The sequence below is a fragment of the Columba livia genome, chromosome 1, assembly GCF_036013475.1.
Source record: "Columba livia isolate bColLiv1 breed racing homer chromosome 1, bColLiv1.pat.W.v2, whole genome shotgun sequence".
Lineage (NCBI taxonomy): Eukaryota > Metazoa > Chordata > Aves > Columbiformes > Columbidae > Columba > Columba livia.
In genome coordinates this window covers 128016709-128041565 of record NC_088602.1, presented here as the reverse complement: position 1 = coordinate 128041565, position 24857 = coordinate 128016709, and the positions used below count along the sequence as shown (strand labels likewise).

General features: G+C 45.2%; 2 protein-coding genes, 1 long non-coding RNA gene and 1 other non-coding gene across 6 annotated transcripts in view; 2 read left to right on the top strand and 2 right to left on the bottom strand.

Moving 5' to 3' along the window:
* LOC135578315 (uncharacterized) overlaps positions 1-18300 on the top strand; it is a 27343-nt gene extending 9043 nt beyond the window's left edge. Inside the window, exons 3-4 of one of the 2 annotated variants that reach the window (XR_010469809.1) lie at positions 12082-12136; positions 18152-18300. This is a non-coding gene — a long non-coding RNA (uncharacterized LOC135578315). Of the gene's footprint in view, positions 1-12081; positions 12137-12438; positions 12610-18151 lie in introns of those variants that run through there. The other variant, XR_010469810.1, reaches the window with a different exon arrangement.
* NCAPD2 (non-SMC condensin I complex subunit D2) overlaps positions 1-24610 on the bottom strand; it is a 26306-nt gene extending 1696 nt beyond the window's left edge. The window contains exons 1-27 of one of the 2 annotated variants that reach the window (XM_065049991.1): positions 24469-24610; positions 23569-23644; positions 23375-23433; positions 22742-22923; positions 22149-22288; positions 21125-21252; positions 20917-21040; positions 20688-20835; positions 19943-20140; positions 19299-19433; positions 18662-18746; positions 17866-18040; positions 17478-17599; positions 16719-16928; positions 14533-14707; positions 12864-12948; positions 12581-12714; positions 11079-11211; positions 9432-9516; positions 9167-9331; positions 8715-8929; positions 6690-6801; positions 6264-6387; positions 5903-6058; positions 5510-5687; positions 4383-4477; positions 1561-1641 (exon numbers count right to left, since the gene is read on the bottom strand). In XM_065049991.1, coding sequence (XP_064906063.1) covers positions 1561-1641; positions 4383-4477; positions 5510-5687; positions 5903-6058; positions 6264-6387; positions 6690-6801; positions 8715-8929; positions 9167-9331; positions 9432-9516; positions 11079-11211; positions 12581-12714; positions 12864-12948; positions 14533-14707; positions 16719-16928; positions 17478-17599; positions 17866-18040; positions 18662-18746; positions 19299-19433; positions 19943-20140; positions 20688-20835; positions 20917-21040; positions 21125-21252; positions 22149-22288; positions 22742-22923; positions 23375-23384 — 3395 coding nt within the window. In that variant the 5' untranslated portion in view covers positions 23385-23433; positions 23569-23644; positions 24469-24610. Of the gene's footprint in view, positions 1-1560; positions 1642-4382; positions 4478-5509; positions 5688-5902; positions 6059-6263; positions 6388-6689; positions 6802-8714; positions 8930-9166; positions 9332-9431; positions 9517-11078; positions 11212-12580; positions 12715-12863; positions 12949-14532; positions 14708-16718; positions 16929-17477; positions 17600-17865; positions 18041-18661; positions 18747-19298; positions 19434-19942; positions 20141-20687; positions 20836-20916; positions 21041-21124; positions 21253-22148; positions 22289-22741; positions 22924-23374; positions 23434-23568; positions 23645-23755; positions 24035-24468 lie in introns of those variants that run through there. The other variant, XM_065049990.1, reaches the window with a different exon arrangement.
* On the bottom strand, positions 22998-23320 carry LOC135578380 (small nucleolar RNA U85). Its single transcript, XR_010469894.1, has one exon. It is a non-coding gene; the product is annotated as a small nucleolar RNA U85 (small nucleolar RNA).
* On the top strand, positions 24148-24857 carry MRPL51 (mitochondrial ribosomal protein L51). Its single transcript, XM_005506271.2, has 2 exons — positions 24148-24406; positions 24588-24857. Exons 1-2 carry the CDS (start codon positions 24148-24150, stop codon positions 24782-24784), a joined length of 456 nt encoding a protein of 151 aa, XP_005506328.2. The 3' UTR covers positions 24785-24857.

The window sequence follows — 24857 nt, the reverse complement described above, 5'->3', positions numbered from 1 at the left end:
AAGGACACATTTCAATTCCAGAAGTAGTTACTGAAAAAAAAAGAAAGGCAAACTAACATTCTTAATGTAGCTCACTGTGGTGGAATGGGAGGGAAAAAAAAGCTAGGCCAAAGCCCTTATTATTAATATATACAAACCAGAGGGCCAGAAGTTTGTCTTGCATATACCCTCTCAGAATGCACTGTTCAAACACAGACAGATGGAGAACAAAGCTGCAGCATCCAGTTGTTTCCATGTCTAAAGTCTGAATGATACTTGGCAGGTTGCTACGTTTGGAGCTCCAGAAAAGCTGAGGAGCATGATGGTGGCTGCAAAATCTTTTCTGATAAACTCCTGTTTTAACCTGGAGAGCCTTGCTCTAGCATTACTGATAGCGTGCATTAAAGTGATCATCTTTGTGGTATAGAAATATTAGGGCATTTTAGTAAAGGCCACATGTGGCTTACACACAGATGGTTCTTTACAAATGTGAAGAGCTCACCAGTGTTCTCAGGAGGCAATTTTGGAAAGAGAGGCCGCTTTCCACTCCATCTCAGGAAATAAAATCAAAATATTTCTGGGGAATATGCAATCCCTGAGGCAGCTGAGCAGGTCACATGCCCAGGCACTGTGTACGAATGGCCAAGATAAGCAGACACAGCTTAAACCTCAAGGGCAAACCCACAACAATGGAGAAGGAAAACCACAGGAATGGAGGAAGGCAGGGTGCATCAAATCCAGTGGAAGTGCGTCTTCATCAAGTGGATGAAGATACCACTGAAAGTACCTGACAGAGGCAGATAAATTTCTACTATCTTGGGGAAAAAAAAAAAAAAAAAGAAAGTACATCTGTACATCTGTGTCAGTGAGGTTACATCTTGGGAAAAGGAGCAACAACAAAAAAACCCCTCAAAACTCAGGAAGCAAAACAATATCTCAGATTCATGGGATGGGTTCTGCACTCTTTACTCTGTACTCAGCACCATGAGCAAGACATACACATCTCTCAGACAGAGCAGAGACATAAGCACAGAGTGGCACAAGCCCTTAAATAAGAAAACGAAGTCTGAGGCATTGAGTTAGCTCTGCACAGCCCATGCACACAGAACAAGGACAGGTCTAAATCAACCAGATAGTTGAGATCACCCCAGGCAGGACTGCTGGGGACACCCCAGCTTCCCAGTTGAACACACCAGTTTCTCAGCCTAGATACAAGGGAAAGGACCACAGAGGTGCATAAAACCCCCACATGGGGTGTGTCCTTGCTCAGCTGTAATGAAGATCTAAATTGTCACAAAACATTTTCCCTGAGAAAGGTGGGAGGGGACAGGGGCCAATAACAGCGTAGTAAGACCAGGAGCCTTAACTTATACATATTTATTAATATATTTTAAGGAGGAAGATAGGAAGGAAAAGAAAAAAAAGAAAAAGGGACCTAATGCAGGTTTTCTCAGCATTTGTCACTTTGTCACATAAAGAACATGATGGGAACCTGTTAAAAGCACTGTACGCAAGGTAGTTTCTTCTAACAATTCCCAAGAAGCAGACCTGCTTGTCAGGAAAATTAGGATTAGAACCCACCTGGCAGTCCGGAATCGTTGACAAAGTTTCTCCACCAAGCTCTCTGTCTGTTTGTCTTTGGTAATATATGAGAAGAGATGTCTGCAAAGGAAAAAAATGATGAAGTTAAGAGCCCAGAGAGGAAACCCCATTTCTGCCTACATCATGGGATGCTTGCAGCTATGCTATCAGCTGGCTGGTCTTCAAAAGAAGACAAGAGAGCTCTGCATGCCTCAGACTTGGTTCAGTTGAAGCTATAAGCCTATATACCTTTCAAATAGTAATCACAGTACCTGTTGGGGGACAGCTGCTATGACATCACGTATAATTAAAACAGCATGTTTGCATAATAACACCTGCCTAGGTTTAAATGAAGAAACTCAGCTAGAGCAAAAACCCTGGCAGGCCTGGAGTGAGAAGTGCTAATATCTGTTTGGGGTCTGAGGTAGGAGGGACACTGGATGGAAGTCTGTAGTGTCAACTTTTGATCAGCTCCTTCCATCCAGTTTCAGGAGTATGCAACACCTCCAGACAATCTCCTCACTTCTCAAGTTGCACTGGCAGACTAGTATGTCTTACAAGCAGACCTTGAGGGGAACAGGGTGACGTGCAGGTTTTTTTCCCTCAAAACTGTTCCTGTGACTTTTTTCTTTCATTAAGTTTCTTGAAGGTATGTTGCTGTATTTTGGATCCAGGCAAAAGTGAGAGTTACTTTGCACTAAAGTGGAAACAAAGCCTAACAGAACTTAAATGCTGAGGAATAAAGAGACATGGACTTTAACACAGTTAAATACTTCTACATTTTGCATGATGTCATTACAGAAATCACTAAACAACTTCTATTTATTAAGAAGGTCCTGATGGCCTCTCTTTTTCTTGTACCACCAATTCTGCTAACTCAAGCTCAATCAGGTTGCCACTGGCCTTGATGTAACTGCTCCAAGCACATCCTTGTTCAGTCTTTGTTATGTCTACAACCACCAACACCAAACTGCTCTTCTAAGATACGGAACAGAGACCAGATCCTCAGTAGTCCTCCCTTTGCATTTTTTCCAGCATCAACTCATCTTTCTTTAAGTGACCAGAACTGTGGCAGCATTCCAGGCAAGGTCTCACCAGCATGTCCTACGCTTCCTTATACGTAAACCAGAAATAACTTGACTGCTAAAACAGCAAGTGGGAAGTATCTCTAACTTCAGCCATAGCTTTGCAGCAGAGGTTAAACAACTTCTAAACATTCAATCTTAGACATTTTTCTGCTAGTTTTAATCTTGGTTATTACTGTAACCCTCTCATTCTGCACAAGTTAGTCCTTTAACAGTGATGCTCCCCCCACTACCCCAATCTTTTTTACACTTCTCTATTCTCCAGTCTGGCAAGTATTCCTGCAGCATAAGCCACTGCTTCCTTCCTAGCATGTACTTTGTTCACCATAGTTTCCAAGTTAAGATGGATCCTCTCCACAACGTATGCATTTTCTATAGTACTACACAGGGAAATAGTTCAGTTTCAATTACTCTGCTTTTTTCTGATTTAAAGGATATGATGTGGTACACTGATGATCAGGTCTTCTTTAAAATTAATTAGCTTTAAACTAACTTGATACCTGGTCTACTTTGTTAAATCAATACTGCCTTTTCTCTTATTTGCCACACACCTCCAGCTCTCTCCCTACATGCTGTTGGAAGTCAGAAAAGTCCATCTATAGCTGTCTTAACCACATTAATCGCACTTATTCTCTAGGTCTGTGGCAACACCTCCAGTTTGACATTTATTAAAAATTGTACTGAAAATTCAAGGATTATGTCCCATTCTTTTCATACATGCCTTCTTCAGGGTTCTCTGATGATTTGCTTCCACATCAGACACTAACTTCCCCTTTTATATGTGCTCATGTGCTGTATTTCCAATTATTTCACAGTACCCTCCTTACTGAAAGCTGAAGCAAAACATACATATACTTTTGCAGCCATACATTATTTTCAGTCTCAATTTCAGCCTCACTAATAGACATTTTCTGTGCCTTGCAACTCTTACCTGTCCAAAATACATCCCCCTTCCTAAATGCACTAGAGTCTTGTGGACAGAAAGACTCTAGTTGAAAAAAACACTGGAGACGTTATTGTTCCTCTCTTCAGCAACAGCAATACTTTTGTTTTGTCCAACACTCCCCTCTGCAATCTACAGGGATTCAGGCAACTCAGAAAATTCCTCCTGTGGTTAAGTTTCAGATATGAAAGGAAAATTTCTGTAATTTACCACTAAAGACATTCTTCATGCTGTCTATGAGCAGCTGATGCCCTCAGATTAAAATATTTCAATGTATCTCTATACTATGGAGGCATTCTTGAAAACAAACAAACAAAACCACTACCACCAAAACAACCACAAAAAACCCCACAAAACAAAAAAAGCCCTCAACTCAAACAAACAAAACCAAACAACTCGATCACAAATCTGTTACTTTAATTACAGCTTTACTAAACTCCAGCAGGCCACCAAAATGACAAAGGCAGCTGAGTCTTTCAAATCTGTTGTGTTCTCCTGATGTTGTATATACATGTTCCCATGTATAAAACCAACAGATTTCCTTTTCTAGAGCGAAAGTAATTTTGAATGAGCTAATGGAAACTCTATGGAGTCTCTCCTCACTCCCAGCTATGCGGATTTAGAATCGATTCCCCTCAGCATGACTACATTGCAGATACAGACTGAAAAAGATCAAGGAGAACAACCGAAAAAGAATTTTGTATGTCACTGTAGTCCGTCTTCCCTGGATCTGGCACCCTCACTTTGCATAAACATAGTTCTGGTCAAAAGAGATTTCATTAACCCCAGAATACCTCATAATAGTGTGGAAGGATTCCTCCTCTATGCCACAGTCAGGATCTGAGAGATGACTGATTACATCTGGAAGCAGGTTATAGATGGCATTACCCTGTGCAGAAATGAAGGTTCTACATGAGGTAAAGAATTACAAAGGATGGCTTGAGTCAAGCCAGATAAGCTGCCCACTTAAAATTACCTCCTTCCTCGCCATCCCAAATCTACTTATTGAAAACACCAGCTTTTTGAAATCAGCTGTATACCGCCAGCGAAAGCTAACCAGGACTACTTGGCTGAAGCTAAGGAGGGAAAAAAACAACCAGCAGGATAACAACAACTGCAACCCTTGGTTTGCAACATCTCTGGTCTTTGGCAGACTTGGATGCAGTTTCTTTCCTTTCCAACCTTGTCACAACCCAACAAAAAAAGCTTCCTGATTGAGGAATCTTGCACAGCAGTTCAGGCCAAGGAACTGTCTCTGATCTTGCCTGAAAAGATCCAATCCAGATTCCCTTTCCCACTATTTTTACATGGTTTTGTCGTAGACTCTGCAGAGATAAGAATTCAGTGCAGTTAGGTGGCTGGCTCTGCTTTTAACAGAGCAAGCCAAGATAGTAAAGCCCCAGTATCACTGCGGTTTCTCAGGCAGTAAATCTCAAACTCTGAAGGGCCTGCAGCAGCCTTCATGTTGAATGAGCAGTGTATGGGGCAATGCTACTACTGTTTTTACCTGCTTCAGTTTAAGTGTCTCAATGTCACACAGCCAAGAACAACTTTGAAAGGTTTCAGAGATAATGCACTGCCTGAACCATACGGTCAGGGAACCCTGTTGTTCAGTCTAAAGGTAAACTGCAGAAACCTGTTCCCAACCCTGTCCTAGGCATAGACAAGAAAGCAAAAGGACAAGGCACTGATTTGGAGCCTGCCTTCTGATGTGAATGGATGAAGTAAAATTCAGCAACATCAGAGTTGAAACAAAACTTGTGTTGAAAAATTTCCTTGATCTACCCTCATTTAGGCAACACAGAGGGACAGAGAGCTGCTCTACACCACTGACACACTTTCTCCAGGACTCAACTTGTGTTATTGACTCAACCTCCACCAGCCCTTCCCCTCTCTTGAAGGGCCCTGAGCATCCACTTGCCTTTTTGGAGAGTTCACTGAAAAAGTTTTGAGCCACTCCCATGATTGCCTCCTCTGGGTCTATTAGCAGAGTTGCCATTTCGCTTACTTGGCCTTTCACCTTTACCATGTCTTTGAGGATAAGGTGAGTCATCACCAGTGCAGCCGTCTGCCTCACGCTTGGGCAGGGGTCCCGCAACCTGAGAGAAAAACATAGGTACTGCAGAAAGCAGCTGAGTATCTCTATGTTACCAATACCCATGACAGCCTACTCCACAGCCCAGGGCTGTTGTCTCCCTGCACTGGCACCTTCAGATTTGGCTTCCTGGACCATTTTTACCCTCTAGAGGCCCAGTGTGACCCTTCCACAGAGCTCTCATCACTTATCCTCTCCCAGCAATAAGCACAGCATTACCTGGCATAGAGATGCGACGTCCAAGGCTCCAGCAGGTTGGGGAAACGGATGGCCAGATCTCCTGCTGCAATAATGAGGTTGGATCTCACAGCAGGCAGAGTGGACTTCTCCATCATAGTGAACAGCAGGCGCAAGTGGGAGTCGCAGAACTCAGAGCTGACAGGACAGGGTACAGAAAAGATGACATAGATACCAAAATCCCATCTCTCAGAGAGCAGAGACACACAAAGCCACTCCCAAACCAAAAATCTATGAACACTCTTTTGTGTTTGCTCTCTCCACAGGAAAGGACTTGCAACATTTGCTTGTGCTTTAGTATTAGGAAGGCTGGGAAATGAACACCAGCATGACTAGGTGTTACCTGATCATGCAGACTTTGCCAAAGGCCAAGGCTGCAGCAGCTAAGAGCGCCGAATCACTGTAAAGCCCAGGGTTGTTGCAGATCTTGAGCACCAGTGGAACAACGGCAGAGAACAAGTGCTTCCCTAGAGAGTGGGGATGAAGACAGCAAGTATGAGAGCTGTGTTTGCACATCCCTCCTTAAGAACAATTACTCAATTTATCCCAGAACTGCAGATTACAGAAATTGTTTGATTCAGCATTGAAAAACCACCTCCAGAGTGGCAGAGCAAAGAAACAGGCAGCCCACATAGAAACAGACACTGGACAAAAATGGCAGTGTTTCCTTCTGAAGGCAGTAGCCTTTGTCCTGGATCTGTTACCCATCATACCTGTTCTTTCACACAGGCAGCCAGAGCCAGTGCTCCTTGCTGGCAGCCACACTTACCATCTAGAAGTTCTGTCTCACAAATATTGCGGATGAGCTCAGCCTCGGTGTCATCAGCTGAGGCTCCCACGAGGCCCAGCTCCTCCTCCATAGTGGTCTCATTTCCTGTGCTCTGGGCAGAAAGGAAGACTGTGAAAAGGTGACAGGCAATGATAACCCCTTCCTTCATGAAGTACTCTTCTCTTGGGCAAGAGATGCATGGATGTTACCAGCAGCATGACTAGAGCTGAGGACAACAGACTGATGGGAGAGTTTTATAACCTGCTTTTCCCTCAGATCTGAATGAACCTGTGAAGTGTAGTCCAGGATTTGCTAGTCCACATGCCACAGATCACCAATGAAAAGAAAGCCTAAGCCGCTCACACTACTAAGCTGAGACAGACATAGGACATATCTGGCATCAGTGTCAGAGTCTGGCATAGCTTAAGGGACATGCAAATCCCAAAAGCAAGAAGTTCAAAGCAGCCTTTGAATTGTTGATCTTGTGAGCCAGATGATGGGAAACCTTGCAGCAAGGCAAAAGCAACGTGAGACACGGGTGTTGCATGGTGACCAAATCTGCATCCAACTGCTGCTTCCTGGAAAAAATCTCACAGTAACTTCCTTCTGTGTGGGCAATGGTAGTGGCACATATATGCAGGGTGGATGAGGAAATTAACTACAAATTTCTCTGGACACAGCCCTGTAGGCAGCTAACAGAGACCGGATACCCAGGAACACACAACATTTTTCTCTATTCTTACCTAATAAACTCAGCATCGCTACACTCTGGACTATACACTCCCAGGTTCCAGTATAGGTTGGGAAATTACATATTAGAGAGCAGTGTAGGGGAAAGGGACCTGGGGGTCCTGGTGGACAACAAGATGACCATGAGCCAGCACTGTGCCCTTGTGGCCAGGAAGGCCAATGGCATCCTGGGGTGTATTAGAAGGGGGGTGGTTAGTAGGTCGAGAGAGGCTCTCCTTCCTCTCTACTATGCCCTGGTGAGACCGCATCTGGAATATTGTGTCCAGTTCTGGGCCCCTCAGTTCAAGGACAGGGAACTGCTGGAGAGAGTCCAGCGCAGGGCAACAAAGATGATTAAGGGAGTGGAGCACCTCCCTTATGAGGAAAGGCTGAGGGAGCTGGGTCTCTTTAGTTTGCAGAAGAGGAGACTGAGGGGTGACCTCATTAATATTTATATATTTATAAAGGGTGAGTGCCATGAGGATGGAGCCAGGCTCTTCTCAGTGGCAAACAATGATAGGACAAGGGGTAATGGGATCAAGCTGGAACACAAGAGGTTCCACTTAAATTTGAGAAAAAACTTCTCCTCAGTGAGGGTGCCAGAGCACTGGAACAGGCTGCCCAGGGAGGTTGTGGAGTCTCCTTCCCTGGAGACATTCAAAACCCGCCTGGACATGTTCCTGTGCGACCTCACCTAGGCGTTCCTGCTCTGGCAGGGGGATTGGACTAGATGATCTTTTGAGGTCCCTTCCAATCCCAAACATACTGTGATACTGTGAAATGTTCCAAGACAGACCTAACCAAATAGGGTATTTCTATCTTACAGATTCTGTTAAGAAGGCTACTATTAAACTTTCGTTATTACTACCTGAGAGAAAATAGGACCCTCAAGCTCCATGGCATAAAGTTCCAGAAGCTATTTTCCAAAACTCAGGGTGTTCTTCACCACTAGCAGTAATTACAAAATATTGCACTGGTAAGAAAGGAGATGATGGAAAGCAAATGTTTGACTTGAAGAAGGATAAGCATGGCCAGCACATCAGCCTTTATTCCCTCCTGTCTGGCTCTTCAAAAGCCAAGACCAGCATGAGAGTTTTATTGAACAGGGTCACTGAAAGACCTCAGCTCTCCCTGTCAATCCTGACCAACACATGTCCATTTCTATACCAAAAGTGCACATTATCCTGGACCTTGTGCATCCTCAGGAGTGCATTCTCCAGAAGTCTGCTAGGGCAGTAGGTGGGACACTAGAAGAGCTGCCCACTGGAAAAAACAAAAAAACTCCTCAGTTCTCACCTGGGGTCTCTGCTTCTTCACGCTGCTGTTAGGATGCTTCTTGTTCTTCTCCTGCTCTCTGAGGACACGGCGTCTGCGTAGCTCTGCACTCACTGACACTTCCAAATATGCTACATGCTGCACTGCCACCTGTCCCACAAGGGACACCAGATGCATGAGCAGGAATGTGGGGAGACTGCTAGCACCAGAGACTCTGCTAGGGGAAATCCCTGGATCTAGTGGAGAAAAATTACTGCAGTTCAGTGACCTCCTCTCCCATCAGTTACTGCCAAGTCTCACTGTATAACCCATCTCCAGGCTCCAGACTCTTTTTGCGGTGTTCACACCCTGACACGCCAACAGCTTCACTAGCCTCTCTTGCCCTGTTCTCCTCATGCAGTTACTTTAGGCCACCCAGCTGCAGCACTAGAAACCATGGGTAAAAAATTTCCTCCACCAGCTTTTTTCCTCACCAGTGTTCTCTGGCCCATCAGCCTCTTGCAGCTTCTCCAGAGCTTGCTGAGCGCACACCTGCAGGATGTGAGCACATATCTCCTCTGCCCCTTCTGCTAGCTGGTAGATGAGCTTTATTGCTGCCTCCATGAAGGGGATCCAGTGACTGTCTGGCCGAGCAAAGCCTGATGAGAAGGAGCCATGTACCACAAGTATCAGCAACAACACAGGCTGTCTCACAGCCCAACTCTATCGCCTCCAAACCTACTGCTAACTTGAGCTCACCTTTACTCACAGCCTCACGCAGGCACCCAAAGAGCATGTGGTCCTGTGGCAGCCGAAAAGGTGCACTGTTCTTCCCCAGTGCTGGCTGCAGAGAGAACAGATGAGTTACTCTTACCACATAGAACCCCCCATGCCCTTCCCAGTACATAACCTTGCTATGTGCACAATGCCAATCAAACCTATGGCAGGGACAACCAGTATTGCTCTGCAACTAAGCACACAGCAGGGACATCACTGTCTCTTTTGAAGGCATGGTGGCAGCACTGGGTGGATTTGAAGCTTGACTACATGATGATCCCAGGCCAACCCAGAGAGATCCACTACTTCATCTTAAATCAAAATAACTCTTTTGAAATATCAAAACTACTCTCTCAAGATCTGATGTTATTTACTCATTCTCCACAGTGAGCAAAGAGGAAAACCTTTAGAGCATCTTCAGTTACCAACAGTAAGTCAACTACATGCCCATGCCTAGTAATAACTCCAGAAAAATGAGGTTTTGTTTAAAAGCAAAATATCATCAGTAGGAATAACAGAGGACAGCTCTGGATCCAACACCACCTCACACTTAGGCTGTTGCATATGCTCTTTATCAGTCCCACCACGTTTTAATATGGAATAAGATAACTGAGAGAACTATTAAACCAAGTATGAGTGACAATGCCCAAGATGTCTTAGCACATTTGTGGCTGCCTAATCAAGATATACTTGATCAGAACAAGTTACTGCTTGAGGGTTTACCAGCTTTCAGTAGCTGGAAACAAAAATCTCTCAATTCACAGTCCTACCGTCTATACAGTCTATATTTCGGGAGGAAGGGGGAATGGAAAGGATGAGCTATTAATACCACAGTCATTCAACTATCTACAGTTCAGTCCCTTCTCACATACAAAATTAAATGCAGAGTTAACCTAAAACTGAACTACAGTCACCTTCAGGACATTTAAGAATGTTGTAATACACATTAATTCGTGAAGGTCCTGTAGTAACATCCCCAGTTGAAGATGCAAATGCAGAATGACAGTGCTGTGTGAAGGAGGGCTGCTTTTATGCTGGAACGCCTGAAGCAAAATGCCCAAAATGCTTGAGTGAAGAAACAAAGTTTTTTTCTTTTTTTCAAGTGCATTAAAAAAAACCTCAAAAAGTATAAATTGTTCTTCAGACAAAGAAGTCATCAACCACCATGCTGTTGTAAGTACAACATGGGCAGATTTGAAAATCTTTCATGTTTTATATTCAGCTGTACAGCTGACAACTCCCAAATATCAATTAATAGGGAGGGCTAAAGAATCACAACACCAGAAAACATCAGTAGAGGAAAGGACTTCATGGTTGAGGAAACACAAATCAGCTTAGAACTCAGAGTCTGAGGAAAATAATTGAAAGAAAAACATATTTTCTTGTGCACTGAACTCTTTACTAATTGAATTCAGCCTGTTGCCTAATGAAAATGCTTTTATTATGTGTTCGCTGATGTGTGCTAAGCTTTCTAGACAGTGCTGCTGAATGGTCTCAACTTCCTTAATTTCAAAATCAGTAGAAACTTTACCACTTCTCTCTATTCTCAATACAAAACATTTCCCTCTCTTCTTTGTCTCTAGACAACTCTATTTCTGGATGACCTCAAGAACAAGCTAAGAGTCTTACCTTAGGGTTACCAGCAAGTTTGGAGATGGCATTGCATACTTCTTGAGCCAGGCAATAATCTTCACATACCTTGTCAGACAGCCCTACTGTCACCAAGACATCCAGGTTGCTACCTATGATCTCTGGCTTCCCCCTACAGAATGGAAGGGACGGGGTATTACAGAAGTTGCTGCTGAAAGTTTACAGGAATATGCATAACAGGCAGAAATACTCCTTGTGCCTCACAGAAGGCAGGGGTTTGAGTAAGAGAGGGAAAATAAATCCATCCAATGACTCAAGATATAGCTCTAGGAGCAGCAAGCAATATTCCACAGAAGCCAGTATAATCCATACTCCACTAAGAGAGTAGGTTCTCCAAAGTGAACAGCACTGGGCACAGTCTCTTTGCAAAGAAAGAAGATTATTGAATCTCCTTATCAGAAAAGAGCAAAACTTAAAAGGGTGGGAACAAAGTAAAACATTGCAAAACAGAAAAGAGTCCAGCAGCTCAGGACTGGTGATGTGTGACACTTCCTCCCTTACTGTGGGAAACAAAACAAAACAACAGTACCCCCCCAAAAAAGCATGCCTACACAACTCGCTTTCTGCCTCCGAAAGGCAGAATTATGCAGGCCTGGTCTGAGGAACATACAATTAACTGGGTGAAGATGGCAAGAACAGAATCTAATGCATTCAAAAAGAGAATCTAAAAAGTTCATAACTATAGGACAAAAGCAAAATCACCTCTCCTTTAGCAGATTTGTGAAGAAGGTGATGCTATTCTTATTTTACACACATAACCATGGACTCCACACAGGATCTCATGGGATACCCCAGAAACCTATAGTTTTCTTTAAATCACATTATTTTAGGGAAGGATATTAATTTTGAGACAGTGTCTGCAATTCTGCTACATGTACAGGGGATGGGGTGGTAGAAATACTTTGGAAAGAATATCTAATACTCAAATTGCAGAACTGGCTCCAATTCCAGATCCAAGAACTTTAATATCATTATTATGCAGGCCTGTTTTTGACTGATGAAGGACTGAAGTAGGAAGAGCAAGAAGAAATCAGCAGGTAAGCTAAATGCTACAGGGTTACTGGGCTGGGAAACCGAGGGAAAGAAAACCTTATAGTGCAATTACACTCTTTTTGCCCCCAGAATGGGAAGCAGATTCATTTCCCTCCATGGTAAAAGCTCCAGACATCTCTACTCAGCAGCTTCTCACTGTTCTTATCCAAACACAGACAAAGCTGCAGAGCTGTGACACAGTAAACCCTGAGGAGGGATGGGCTTTCAAAACACAAAGATTGTAACACTGTCATACTTGTTCAGAGACTGTGCTGGTGGGACTCAGCACCACTTTGTTTAATTCCAGGCTTCACTACCCCATGACCTGGTTACTAATTTTGAAGCTGCAGAACAAAAGGTCAGCTGATGCAGCACCCACAGTTCTTCAATAAAAATCAACTCCCTGTACATCCTCCCACTCACAGAGTTAGACCAGGCCCTGGGCTCACCGTGCCATCATCCCCAGCAGCATCACAGCAGCACGCCGTTCTAGTTCCGAGCACTGAGATTTTTCTGTGAATCGCTCCCAAAGCAGCTGGATCACAGCAGGCTTTATTTTATCTGCCTGCACAAACTCTGAGAGCTGGAAAGGAAATGCAATGAAACAAGTAGGGAGAGGCAGAGGAAGACAGACTTCAAACCAAAGACATTAACTGCAATAACTATCATTTTAATACAATGGACACTTAAGATCACAAATGCAATCCAAACCCAGGGAAGGCAAGTACTCACTATTTCTTCTAAGCACTGTATTGTTCCTAGTGATGCATCCACCATGATGAGAGAGAGAGAATGCACCAAGTTCTGGGCCCTGGCCCTTTGAAGGGGGAAAAAATAAAATGAAATTTTTAAAAAATATTAAAAGGTAAAGAAAAAACAACTGTCACAATTACTTTCCTATTCAGAGAGCTGAGAACATATATTGAATAACAGACTTGATCCCTGGGGACAGAAAAACTTCTCCCTCCGCAAGCTGGAGCTTTCCAAGTCACCCAGTTCACATTCCAATGAGCACAACATGGGCTCAGAAGTCCACTGCTGCTCTTCCTGGTGCTCAAAGGCTCAACAAGGGGCACTCAATCACCCACTTCCCACTTTCCTTTCAACCACAAGTACTACTTCCTAGAGCACAAGAAACTGAAAATCTTTCCACGAAAAAATAAGGCCAGAGTTCAGACTGCAGGAGTCCTCTCCGGGCAACACTATTGAGAAGAAATAAGAAGCAGAGAGTGCTTTTTATTGCCCTGATGGTACAAATGTGGGTGAGGTACGGTGAGTCTCACCAGGGATCATGCTTATCTGAGTCAATGTGTATCCAACAGGATTTACACGTGGCCAAGTGCCAATAAAAATATAAAGTGCCACCCTAGAGAGGAGACACAGCTCCTCTCCAGTGCAGAAGAAACAAGCATGAAAGCAGTACCCAGCTCCCACCCCCAAATCCTCAATAAAGATTAGCAAAGACCGCACTAACATCCTCTCATCTGCCACACAGAGATTTGTTACAAAAACATTTAAGATGAGTTTGAATTAAATACAAATAGAAATGTGTGTGAAAGCACCTATATGATAGTAACAACTAGCCTTGTACAGTGGGAGGCATGAAGAAATCATGTATATTGAAAAATCAAGGACACAACTGATAGTATGAAAACCAGTAAACAGCAAGGAATGTGTCAGAAGTAGAATGTCTGCACTCAGATAAGGCCACAGCATGCATGGCTTGTCAGCAAGAAAACTGAGCTCTGGTAACAGAAAGATAGCTCCAACTTTAGACCACACTGTATACCTTTCCTCTTTCCAAAATGTGGAAATAGACAATGGGCAACAACTTTGCCCAGAGAGTAAAGTATGAAAGTCTCTTCGATACGGGATGACTCCATAACAACAGTTGACTCCCGAAAGGGTCGTCCAAAATATCAGTTCATTGTTGCCAAACAAGAAATCCACTGGCAAAACAAACACTCATAAGTGACACTCCTTGTTCCCTATCACACAAGGACCCTACTCAGATCATCTGAGCACATGTGTCTTGGTGCAGTGCCTTGCATGAGAGTGAAATTTATAAGAATGTTAAGTGTGAGTGCCTGATAACAGTGTAATTTAAAATAATTCTCAGCTTCTCTTTCCATATGGTCTCACATGAAGTTTTGCTGCATGGATTTCCTATATATGAACACTATGACAAACCAAGAACAGAAGCTCAGCAGAAGACCCCACAGGAAGACTGGGATACTCAGATATATAACCTTACGTTTCAGCTCAGCACAAAGTGTGGCAACTTTCATTTCTCTTCTTGTCCACACTGGTTTCCAAACAGCTCCCCAAAAGAAGAAATGGGGAGAGGGAAGAGAAAAAAAAAAAAAAAGGAAAGCAACCTTATAATTAGACAGAGCCATACCTCTCTGAATCCCCGCTGGGGCTCAGATAGAGCCGCCTGTAGGCGTTCAGCACAGCCTCCTTAATACCAGGCTCCTTTGACCATATGAGGGGGAGCATCCTGCGGACTCCAAGTAGTGCCTGGGGCATGCCAAACTGCGAGACTGTCACAAAGAACTCAATGGCTTCCTGCACCACTGAGGAGAGAAGAACAGTTGTGTTAGTGCAGTTATTTCCTAATCCCCATCAGAGAGGCCATCAAAACAAATCCATAGGTGTATTGCTCTCACAGCAAGCTCTGCAAGTGCCTAAGATCGCTGCTACTGTCTGCAGAGGGTTCAGGTCAGAATGGGGTCACTGGTACACAGATTGTACATGTTCTGGAGGAAACCGGCACAGGTTAACAATGTTGCACTAAAAATCTGATGTGATACAGTTAGAAGAAGAAGCATGGAGAGCATGTTTGAGAAAGAACAGAATTCTCATCTGTGAAACAGTAGCTTCAGGAAAAAAAAATAATCTCTTGGTCACAGCAGACAAGAGCAGCTAAATCTAAGTCCCAGCGCAATGCTGTAACCAGAGGAACTAAGCTATCTGATGTACAAATGGGGTAAGGAATAATGTATTTGATTGCATTTTGACTACTCCTGAAATACACTGCCCAGTCTTCTGCTCATAAGGCAAGAAAACCATTAAGTTGGAGAGCATTCACAAGAGAGTCACAGTAATGATTAGAAGGACTGTACAATGAACATAGAGTCTGACCTCTGGTTAAGTAAGAGCTTATACTAGTATAAGTTTCAACTTATACCTCATCTAGGTGTTCCTGCTCCAGCAGGGGGATTGGACTAGATGATCTTCAATGTCCCTTCCAATCCCTAACATTCTGTGATTATAAATCTGAATGAAGATCCCCATCAGAAAAGCTGGTATCCTTCACCTGCCCCCAGTCACACCACAAGACACATATTCGCAACAGAAAAAAATAAAGTTAAGTCTTTAAATCTTAAATCTTAATTAAAAACTGTAAATCTGAGCACATGCATCACTTAAACACTATCCCCCTACCCAGCAGCATACCATGTCTAAATGGAGACAATGTCTTAAAATGTCTCGCCTGTCCATACACTCAACTTGCCTTCCTTACACTACAGCATAGGACAACAGGGAGGTGGAAAGTTAGTAAAATCTGTGCAACCATTAAAAAAAAAAAAAAACATAAACAAAACCCCAGGTGTTTAAATATTGGGTGAGGGGCACTCTCTCAGGCTGGAACTTCAAATAACCTGTAAAGACACAACTCAGAAGTTCATTTTTGTGCTAATGACATGGAAACCTCACTGGGGAAGCCCACATGCTTATCATGGCCAACACATGAGTTCTTAACACGGATGAAGCCTCAGAAGTGTCTGCATGAAGCCAGCATGTTTTAGTGCCCAGATGCATTTGCACCCCAGCATTGTGTGAGTGGTTGGCACGGGGATGTGCCAGGGAGGATGGGAGAGCTGTGCCCCTCCATGCCCCAGCCCCCTCGGGAGTGCTGATTCACGATAAATGTTTAAAAAAAAAAGTCTAACTGGTTACAGCAGTTCTAATACTAAATATGAACAGCTGAATTAACTCAAAGGCCTACTCATCACTACCTTTCACTACAGCACTAAAAAGGACCAAGCCATAGAAACTGTTGATCAGGATCAATTTCAGCTACAGAATAAAGTTTAAGTAAAGGTGAGGTGAACAAGACAAGCTGCTCAGTTCCCCTCTGGTGGGCAGCATAACATCTGAAGCTGCATCAGGGCATTGAGCAGGTAACAGAAGCCAAGTTCATTGGCCATGCTTTCTTTGTGAGAATCTGGGCTGGGATTATGATCATACCTCCCCTCCCACAGGATGGGGGGAGCCTCCATAAATTCAGTCATTTTGGTCACCTGGCTTTTAAAAACATTTTCAACCTCAATATTTTTAAAAAATGGATGCCTAAAAAGCCCTTTTATGCCCTAATGTAACCTCTTCACGACACTCATGTAGATGGTGTTTGCTGTTCCAACATTCTAGAAGCGCCTGTAACATCTGCTCAGCGAAGAGCAGGTCCTTCAACGTTTTCCCCTTCCCCTAGAGCTCCACCACTCTCATGTCGCCTATTCAGCAGGGGAAAAGATACGGAAATGCTGAACAGGGGAGAAAGGGCTCCATGGCTACTTTACTCACCTGAGACACAGTTTTCATACATCATCTTGCTGATCAGGCTTAGGGCTTCTGTGATTTTCACTGAGAAGTTGTAAGCATCTTGCAGGTATTGCACCAACATCTCCTGTTTGATCAGCTCTGTTTGAGGCTGCTCCTCTGGTACAATGTCTGCAGTCTTAGGATTACTGTTGATATGTGGAGAATCCTCACTGTTCTCACCTGGGCATGAGCCTGCACAGCACAAACACTTGTTTGTGAACAGTATTGAGGGCACAAGAGAAACAGGCATGGTTTCAACCCTTCTATCTTCACCTCATAGTGACATCTTCCAAGAGCAAGTTTTCCACAAAAATCCAAATTCTACCATCAGATTTAGCTACAAAGACAAAAATCTCAACATGCTGTAGACCAAGTTCCAGTACTACAATGGGATGCACTACAGAAATGATATCTTAATGCAGGGGTGGAGAAATGCATGGTTCAGTTGGGGTAAACTCCCCTCAGTAGTTATTATGCGAGTTAAAGTATTGGAAATGCACTTCTAGTGGGAACACTGAGTGATTCCGAGCAGAAATGAAACAACAGGACTACTGTGATCCAGCCAAAATGTCAGGCCATTAGACAAGTGAATGATGCAGAGATGGTGCTGCTCTATGAACTGTCAAGTACACACAGACTAAGCCACACAGGTCAGAAGGAGAGGGAGGACATTGCAGAGGGTTTTGGTCTAGCTCTGGCATCAGCTTGGACTTAGGGAAGAGAGTGATCTGAAATAGTTACCTGTGTAAAGTCTCTTCAGAACACCCAGGATTGTTGCCTCCTCGTTTTCCTCTGCGAGACCACTGAAGGGCTCCTTCCCCTGGAAGCGACACAGGGCCTTCTGCGTAAGGCGGGCTGCACTCCTGAACAACGACATTGCCCATGAGAAGAATATCGGTAAGCCGTTAGAGCAGAACACAAGGGAAATCATCCAACTTTGCCAAGAACACCTGGGAAAGCAGCTCCTGCCAGCATCTTGTGCTGGTGCTCAAGTCAATCCCTTCCTACAGAGTAATGTTACTGGAAATCACCCCTCTACCCTGGAGCTCAAACCTTTCTTGAACAAAGAACTGGAGACCAACACACCTCTTTGTGATAAACACTCTCTCAAACTACAGAGCCTTCTTACTTGTAATTCAGCTTCCTCAGCAGCCCAGTGATTTGCTCCAACATACTCTCCACTGTTTCCTCAACCTCCAGCACCTCCTCTTCCTCTTCCTGCAGTGGCTGAAAGAGCTGCTGTGTGGCAGCCCTAACTTCTGGCAGCATTGCCTCCCACTCCTCCTCTGGGGTGATCGCTGGAGCTATTAAAAAAAAAGAGAAAACAAAGAATACAGAGACTCAAATGACACCATAAATGGGGAGAGAAATTAATCTGGAACTTAGGAATTCTACTATTTATTTTTCATCTACAGACAGGCATTATTCCCATTGCTGATCCCACCCAGACTGCAGGAAGATCAGATAAGAACTCTTTGGCATAAAAAAAAAAAAAGAAACTACGGAGAGTAAAAAAAATGACAGGTAAGAGAGAACCATCATTTGCTATTTATCGTTTTGTAGGCAGCACCAGGTCCAAAGCTACTCAAGTTTAATTTTATATTTAACCAAAATTATGGCTTGAGCAGTCCTTGAACCATTGAAAATGAAAACCTGGGAGGATGTTCATAGGTATTTTCAGTTCTCACCCTGAAAATAGGATATTTAGCTAAATGGACTCTTGATCTAGATATGGACATTCATACAGTCTTTTTATAACACCATTGTACAAAAAACTTGTGAATTTAATCCCAGTTGTCTGGCCTCACTGTCACATGAATTAATATCTGAGATAAAAGCCACCACAACCTAGGAGCAAATTTAAGATGAGTAAAAATAAGCCCTGGTACGCCCTGCAAACGGAAAAGAGGAAGAAGGGAAATTACCTGCTGCGGATCTGCTATGATTCCTCATTTCCTGCAGCTTCTGCACCTCTTTCTTCAGTGGCTCAGCCAAGTCAGTACAGCTTAACTGAAGATGGCAGGAAGAGAATAAGAAATATGTTACTTATCCTCCTTTTTCTGAAATACTAGAATTCTCTCTCTTCCACTCTGTTTTAAGATCTTAAGCCCCTCAGATAACCCTGGTTTTGGAAACTGGAGTAGTAGACTCCAGCCATCATCCTAGAATGGCACCTACTGTAAATTGACAGTTTGAGGCTCAGCTCAGGTGAAAGAGCAGTAAACACAAAGAGCTGTTGCCCTGTGCAGAATATTCTAAAAGACTAATTCTGATCCTAAAGAAACCCCACAATGAATTCAAATCAAACTGCTCCAGGTTTTTCCACAATCAAGCACAACCTTCCTGGCCTCCAGCATCCCTTTCAATTACACCAAGAGAGGGAAGAGCCAGAGAAAGCAAGATCTGAACCTGGGAAAACCAGAAAGCTCGCACCCACAGAATCAAATGCTACGTTGTCCCTCCCACAAGACACAGGAAAGCTGCTTCCCTGGTTATAGCACATTGCAGATACTCAGCCTGCAAACAGACATCTAGCATATTCATCACACTGGCTGCAATTACCTTGCAGGAGAAGGGATTGTTGGACAAAAACGCAGCCAGGAGTTGGATTGCATTTTTAACTACTACCACAGATTTGTCTTTGAGACGCCCAACAGCCAGCGACACCACAGACTGAAATTGAGTCAGAGGCAGGGCCTAGGACATAATGAGAACACAGACAAAGTTAACAAGAAGGCCTGGAGACTCACGAAAAGTTATTTACTGCAGACCTATTAAGGTACTAAAAGGCAAGGATTTGTAGAAAAGTTTATGTCTGAAGGGACCTCTGGATATCTTCTGGTCCAACCTCTGTTGAGAGCAAGGATTTAGATTAGGTTATCCAGGGACCTGTTGAGTCTTAGCATATCTAGCATGGGTAATATTTTCTCACACCAATGTCCAAAAAGAGCTTATGTACTGTGTGATTCCTTCTAGTTTGTCCCAAACACAAAGAGCAGAATTTAATTTCTATTCCCCAGTCCCCTCATCTCTAGGATCTCTGGTCTCTTGGGAAAAAGGAATTGCAGACACAATGTATACAGGGACAACACCTTTCTCTATGAAACTTCAGTCTCTGCAAAGAGCAGGATGACAGAAATTCCCTTAGAAAACACAACAGGGGAAAGGACAACCAAGGTGACACCATTTCCCTACCACAGGCTTACCTTGCATTGAACAATTCGAGTGAAAAGCTGCAGCACACGGCTGCGCACAAATCCACTGATGTCACAGACATGGGCCTGCAGTATATTCAGGAACTGGTCCCGAGTACCACGGGCAGCCTCCTCCAGCTGGTCACCATTCAGCACCTGAACCAGCACTTCTGCCATAGCCGCCAGAATGGCATTTCGCATCATATAACTCTGCAAAAAGAGTTGTTGAACCAGGAACAGACAAAAACACAACTTGACATGCCAAGTGGAAGGATGGCCCAGAGGTTGGGCCTTTTAAGTCCCAGGCTGCAGCCTTAAGTGCATTTCTCCATTGTGAACATTTTATTAATCTTGGGTGAACGTGGCTGTGCCTGCAAGACAGAGTAATGCAACTCTGCTATCAACTGAGTCCACAGAAGCCAAGAACTGATATGAGAAACACAGCTTTTAAGGGCAGTTCAAGAAAAAGTAACACAATGACAAACTCATTAAGTACCAAAGAACAAGGGACAAGAGCTGGGATCTCAGACTAGTAAACAGCCTCTCATTCTTTGGTATCTGAGAGTGACAACCAGATAGTAGATGTCATGGTTTCTGTTTCCTTTACATTTTTTAGGTAAGGGCATAGCCTATTCCAAGGGGCAGGGTTTTGGCTATTTCCTCTCGATCAAAGAGTTTCTGTTTACGGACAGAAAAACTGGATAGCAGCACCCCCACCACTTGACTTCTCTGGACAGGTAATGTTGTGAAAACATACCTCCCCATCCAAGTGACACAGGAGAACACTTATGTTGGATAGCATCAGAGCTGGAATCTGTTCAGCCAGTTCAGATATGAAGATAGCATAGCCCTTCATTCCAGAAACTTCACGAGCTGAATCCTGCGGACATTTCTGTCCAATTTCCCTGTGCAGAAAGATGACACAATGAATAGGGTACCTCAAGTTGCTAGGGACAGAAGGACAAACCTCAGGGTATTTTTCTTACCTTAGCAATTCACCCACCAGGCTTTTCAGACCATACTCTGTAGCCCAGAGGCTCACAGCCTGTGCAAACACTGAGGCTACATGTTCAAAGTGCTGCAGCATCTGTGTGATCTTCAGAGTGGCATCTTTCATACAAGAGAAGAAAGAAAGAGGTCAGGGAAAGTAACTGGGAACAGCTTCAGGAAGATGATCGAAGAGCAGGAACTCACTGAACTGGTGATCATAATGATTCAGAGCCATAGCGAGCAGACGTGTCACAGTCTCCCGTGTGGCACGGTACTTCTGAAGACCAATACTTGGATTCTCCAGGATACGGTAGCAGCTTCCTGTCACTAAGCTAAAGCCACAGAAGAGAGACAGTGAACCTCACTGTCACAATTGTCACCAACATCATTCAAGCACACTGCACTAGGCAAACACTTCTCTCACACCAGAGAGATTTTTCAGTATCCTTAAAATATTGAGAAAACAACAGTTGATTTTTAGAGGCCTACATGAGGAAACTATGTCATTCCTAAACACATCCGTAAGTACATTGCTTCTTATAGAACTTGTTTAAAAACTGCTTATATAGAATTCCCTTAGCATAAGTAAGCTGGCTTAGCATAACTTCTGCAAGCTGTGAACATGTGAACTTTTGGCTTCTTTAAAGTATAAAAGGCCTCAGAAGATAAGTAGATCCGCATCACTGGAAATAAGTAAATGAACAGAATGGTGTCTAACAGAAGACAAGAAAAAGAAGAATGTTTTGGCTGTTACCAAGAGCTTATTTTCCCCAGCTGCAGGTGCAAAATAGCAACTGAATGTCAGAACTTTGACTGACAACCTGCCTGACAAAAACTAAGGGATCGAATGAAGAATAGGGAGACCCCAGACTCTAATTTTGCTGTTGACCCAGAGTGACGTGTGTGGAGTAGGGGCTTGGATTATAGGGGTATAATTGTCCCAAGTTTTTTTTCTACTGAGGGTCCCTCCACAGGAGGCACCCACCTTGAGCTGCTCTATGCTGTACCTTGCAAATACATTGTTTATTTTATCTCTGCCACCAAAAAACCTAGGGAAAAGGAACTACCCTAATGCACCACTTTTGCCTCAAGATGGTTTCCTCAGTTTCCCAGTGATATGCACCCCACAGAGGACTGTAATACTACTTCATTGGCAGATTTAACACTTAAGTCTCCCTTCCAGAAAACCAGTCACTCATCCCGCCTCTACATCCATTCCATCCAATACCTGACAAACTCTTCTTCCACCACCGAACCACCCCAAAGCCGACAGAGGTCCAGCTGCAGCAGCTGCATGAGCAGCCGTAAAAGCGGCTCCCTCTCCTCTTCCCACACGGATCCAGAGGTTTTGGTACGATTTTTCTTGTTCTAGAAATGAGATTAGACAATGAGATACATCAGCAACTTGACAACAGAAAAAAAGCCATCACTACCCTGTTTCCCTCCAAAAAGAAAACTACTGTTAAATTCTACAGCATTAGACATACAGTGAGATGTATCAGAAGCTGATATGCCCATATCAAGTGACTGTTGTTGTCATCTTTGACCACAGAACGGAACTCTTAAGAAAATACTGGCACACTAAGTACTAGCCAGACACTGAAGAGTGAAAAAGAGGCCTGAGTATCGAAATCCCTGATGATGTTTAGACTCATATTGTCCTTTGGCTGTTTTCCATGTACAATTTCACAGAAATACCAGCACTTCACACTATGCACTGCTCCTGCTGGCATCATGTCTAATCTGATACCACAGAGTTCAGCAAACTTACAACATTTTCTACTTTTAGCACCTCAGTTTCCCCCTAGTCCCCTCACCTACCTTCCCAGCAGGATCCACCTCCAGCAAACCATTCCTGCAGGTTTCCGTCTCAAAGGCATCCACCAGACCAGCCAACAAGTAGCAGTTCATCTTGAGAGTGTTGAGGTGAGCAGCACGGTCAGAATGGCTCAGCCCAGAATCACCCAAGATGGCAGGAAGTTCATTGGAGTGATGAGATGCCACTGAAGGAAGGCAGAAAGCCATGAGCACTCCTTGCCAGGCCCCTCAATCATCACCTCTTTTAGAGACTTAGAGCAGTCATCAGATTACCAAAGATGTGTGCTCACATCTTGACAGCTGTAACAAGGGCTGCCCCCTGCAACCCAAACCTTGGAAGCGCTGTCCTGTCCTATCTCCACAACCCCATATCAGCTCAACGAAACACTCACACAAAGCTGATGCATCCCAAAGATGTATTTTCCAGGGACTTGGGGAAGGGGACTTTTTGTCGGCCTGCCCTTACAGCGAACATGCACAGCTCAGCATTGTTCACCAAGATTACAGACCCGTATTACTGGAATGGGCCGAGGGTGCAACCCAGCTAGTCAAGTCACATTAGCCTTTATGTCATCATTGAACTGCCAAAGGAGAACAACCTCTTGATCACTCCTGTTGGTTACAGCAGATACCCACCCTGCATCATCAGCTCCAGGGCATCCTCCTTCACAGCGATCCCCACAGCTTGGAAGTGGCTGCAGGGCAAGCAGAGTGCATAAAAGCAGCGAGTAAACAGCATCAGGGCGAGAGGCGAGCGCCCGGGTGCACCAGCCTCTCTGCTCCCAGTTTCCCCAGTAGCCCCGGCCCCAAGCTCATGGCTCTGTACTCACTGCAGCAAGCTGTAGATGGGGTCGAAGTGCTGCAGCACCGCCAGCGCTCCCTGCGCCCGGAAGGCGGCCCGGAATGCTGCGGAGAAACACGGGGAGGGGCGCGGGAAGACACAGGCGGTCGCGGCCGTGAGCCGGTAGCGGGACCGGGCCCAGAGGGGTGTACGTGGGGCGTAGGGTCTGGCCTTACCTGTGAGGGCGGGCGGCAGCTCGCGGGCGGGCAGAATGTCCTGCACCACGTAGCGCCCAGGGCCGCTGTCCCGCAGCAGGTCGCTAGGGACGAGGGGCAGGTGAAACTCCCAGGCGGCGGCCGCCGCCATGGTCCGCAACACAGCCCCACAGGCCGCCGCTCCAGGCCCAAGCACTCAAAACAGCGCGCGCGGGCGCGCTCGCCCCGCCCCCCTCCACAAGCCTATCAGCGCCCAGCAAACGCAACCGCGCGCCAGCGCCTCACCCAATCGCGCCTCTCCTCCCTTCGACCGTTAGCGCGACGTCACCCATGAGTTCTTCCGCTTTCCGACGGCCGCAGCCAGGGACCGGGCGGGCCGGCGACACCGCTGCTCCGCCCCCGGGGTCACCGCAATGGCGGCGCTGGTGCGGGCGGCGGGGCGAGCCCTGTTGGGCCGGGTCGCGCCCCTGCTCCAGGCCGAGCGGAGCATTAGCGGTGGCGGCACGGCGCGCTGGGGACCCGTGCGGCCCGGCCTCCCCGTACCCCTCTCCTCGCCCCTAGCGGGGCTCACCCGGGCCTTCCGAATCAAGGAGCCCCCAAAGCGCAAGCAGGTGGATCGGTGGACGGAAAAACGGGCCTTGTTTGGGGTTTACGACAACGTGGGGATACTGGGTAAGGCACTTCCCACGCCTAGCTGTAGCCCTAGGGCAGGAGGGGAGGGAGGACAGACCCACCTGCGGGTGAACGGCTGCTCCAGGAGCGAGAGGGCGAGGGGAATCGGGCTGACTGCCCGGGGAGCAGCCTCCTCCAGGGCTCACTTTCATCCTCTCTGCTTCTGCCATACTGTTCTCAGGCGGTTTCCAGATGCACCCAAAGAACCTCATTGTGGGGCCTAAGTGGCTGCGAGGCTGGCGGGGGAACGAGCTGCAGAGGTGCATCCGCAAGAAGCAGATGGTGGGAGATCGGATGTTTGTAGATGACTATCTCAAGCTCACCAAGAGGATCCGGTATTTGTACAGGCGCTTCAATCGCACTGGGAAGCACCGCTAGGAGCAACTATGGGTTCAGCACACGGAGTATGGCTTTGTGGCATCGCGGTCAAAATAAAGCCAGCTTTCACACA